This window comes from Microtus ochrogaster, chromosome 5 (assembly GCF_000317375.1).
Source record: "Microtus ochrogaster isolate Prairie Vole_2 chromosome 5, MicOch1.0, whole genome shotgun sequence".
Taxonomy (NCBI): Eukaryota; Metazoa; Chordata; class Mammalia; order Rodentia; family Cricetidae; genus Microtus; species Microtus ochrogaster.
In genome coordinates, this window is record NC_022012.1 from 47,896,696 (window position 1) to 47,898,217 (window position 1,522).

At 43.2% G+C, this 1,522-nt stretch overlaps 1 protein-coding gene across 1 annotated transcript in view; it reads right to left on the bottom strand.

Annotated features, from left to right (window-relative positions):
- The window catches only part of Acat1 (acetyl-CoA acetyltransferase 1), a 27,490-nt gene that overhangs the window by 12,601 nt on the left and 13,367 nt on the right, over window positions 1–1,522 (bottom strand). The window contains exon 6 of the mRNA XM_005347357.3: window positions 29–172. Within this exon, the coding sequence (XP_005347414.1) occupies window positions 29–172 (144 nt within the window). The remainder of the gene's footprint in view (window positions 1–28; window positions 173–1,522) is intronic.

Here is a 1,522-nt window from a genome sequence, read left to right on the forward strand (position 1 = left end):
AAAAAAAAAAAAAAAAAATAGCACTTACCATATGAATTTTATTGTAGACATCAGTTAGCCCATCTTTCACAATCAGGTCTTCCAGTTTTACCCCGCCATACGGCGTTGCTCCTCTGCTCATCACATATGGGACATTTGACATGCTCTCCATCCCACCTGCCACCATCACATCCTGTTCAGAGCACAGCAGAGCCTAGGTCAGTTCAGAGCTGCAGGCTGCTGCACTCTACACACAGAGCTGTCAGCAGTATGGCTTTACTAACCTGCTTACATGGTGAATGCCCTCTTCATAACTTGCTCCCATTAGAAAATAGTGGTTTAAAATATTCAGTGACAATTACATTAAAGTTAGATTACATCTATAATCCTAGCACTTGGAAAGCTCAGGCAGGAAGAGCAGGCGTTCAAGTTCATTTTCAGGTACTTAGTGAGGCTGAGGCCAGCCTGGGCTAAATGAGGCACTCTCTCAGAAAACACAAAGCAAACAAAGAAAAAGATAAGAATCAGTCAAAGATTTGACTACACTTAACTTTTGGAAGATGGACCTGGTAAGTTTTGAAAAGCATTTGGCAACTTCCAAAAATTTAAATCCTTTCACTCAGTAATTCATTTGGGAGCTGGGTAGAATAAAAAAGAAAGCCAATTACATACGACTGTTTGGCCTGCATGTGTGTCTGTGCATCATGCCTGATACCCGAGAACTGGAGTAGAAATGACTGTGAGCCACTGTCTGGGTGCTGGCAATTGAACATAGGTCCTCTGAAGGAGCAGCCAGGGTTCTCACCATTGAGCCATTTCTCCAGCCCCAGAAGTATGTTTTTTATATATGTGAGAAATAATACAAAAACACGTCATGCTCTTTAGCCTGGTTGTGACATACAATGGCAAGCTAGAATGTCTAGAAATAAATTCTAATAAAGACGTGTGTTTCCCTGTGACTCTGCATCTGTGGCTACTTCAGTATCCATCCATCTGAGAACTGATGAAGGGTTAGTTCTTAAGCCCAGACACAGCTTCTGAATGCCACGGCTCGCACTGAGCAGCCTCTCTTCTCAGTCTTAGACAAAGATTTCAAGCAACAGGCCTCAAACTTAAATCCTCCTGCTTCTGCCTCACAAATGCTAGAACGGGGCATGTGTTTAACAGAAGAGAATCTCAGGGCTGGAGTTCAGTTTCTAACACTCACATCAGGCAGCTTACACCCACCTCTAACTCCAGGGGATCCAGCATTGTATTCAGACCCCTACAGGTCTGTCCATGTGGCATTCACTCACACACACACACACATAAGTGAAAAATAAATCTTTTTAAAACAAAGGGGGCTGGAGAGATGGCCAATGGTTAGAAGGAATTACTGGCCATTCAACAGGATATCCAATACTCTCTTCTGACCTCCATGGGCCCCAGACATGTATGAGGCACACAAACATATATGCAAGCAGAACACTAACACACATAAAGGAAATAAATCTTTTAAAAGGGAGTGGAAGGGGCTGGAGAGATGGCTCAGAGGTTAAGAGCA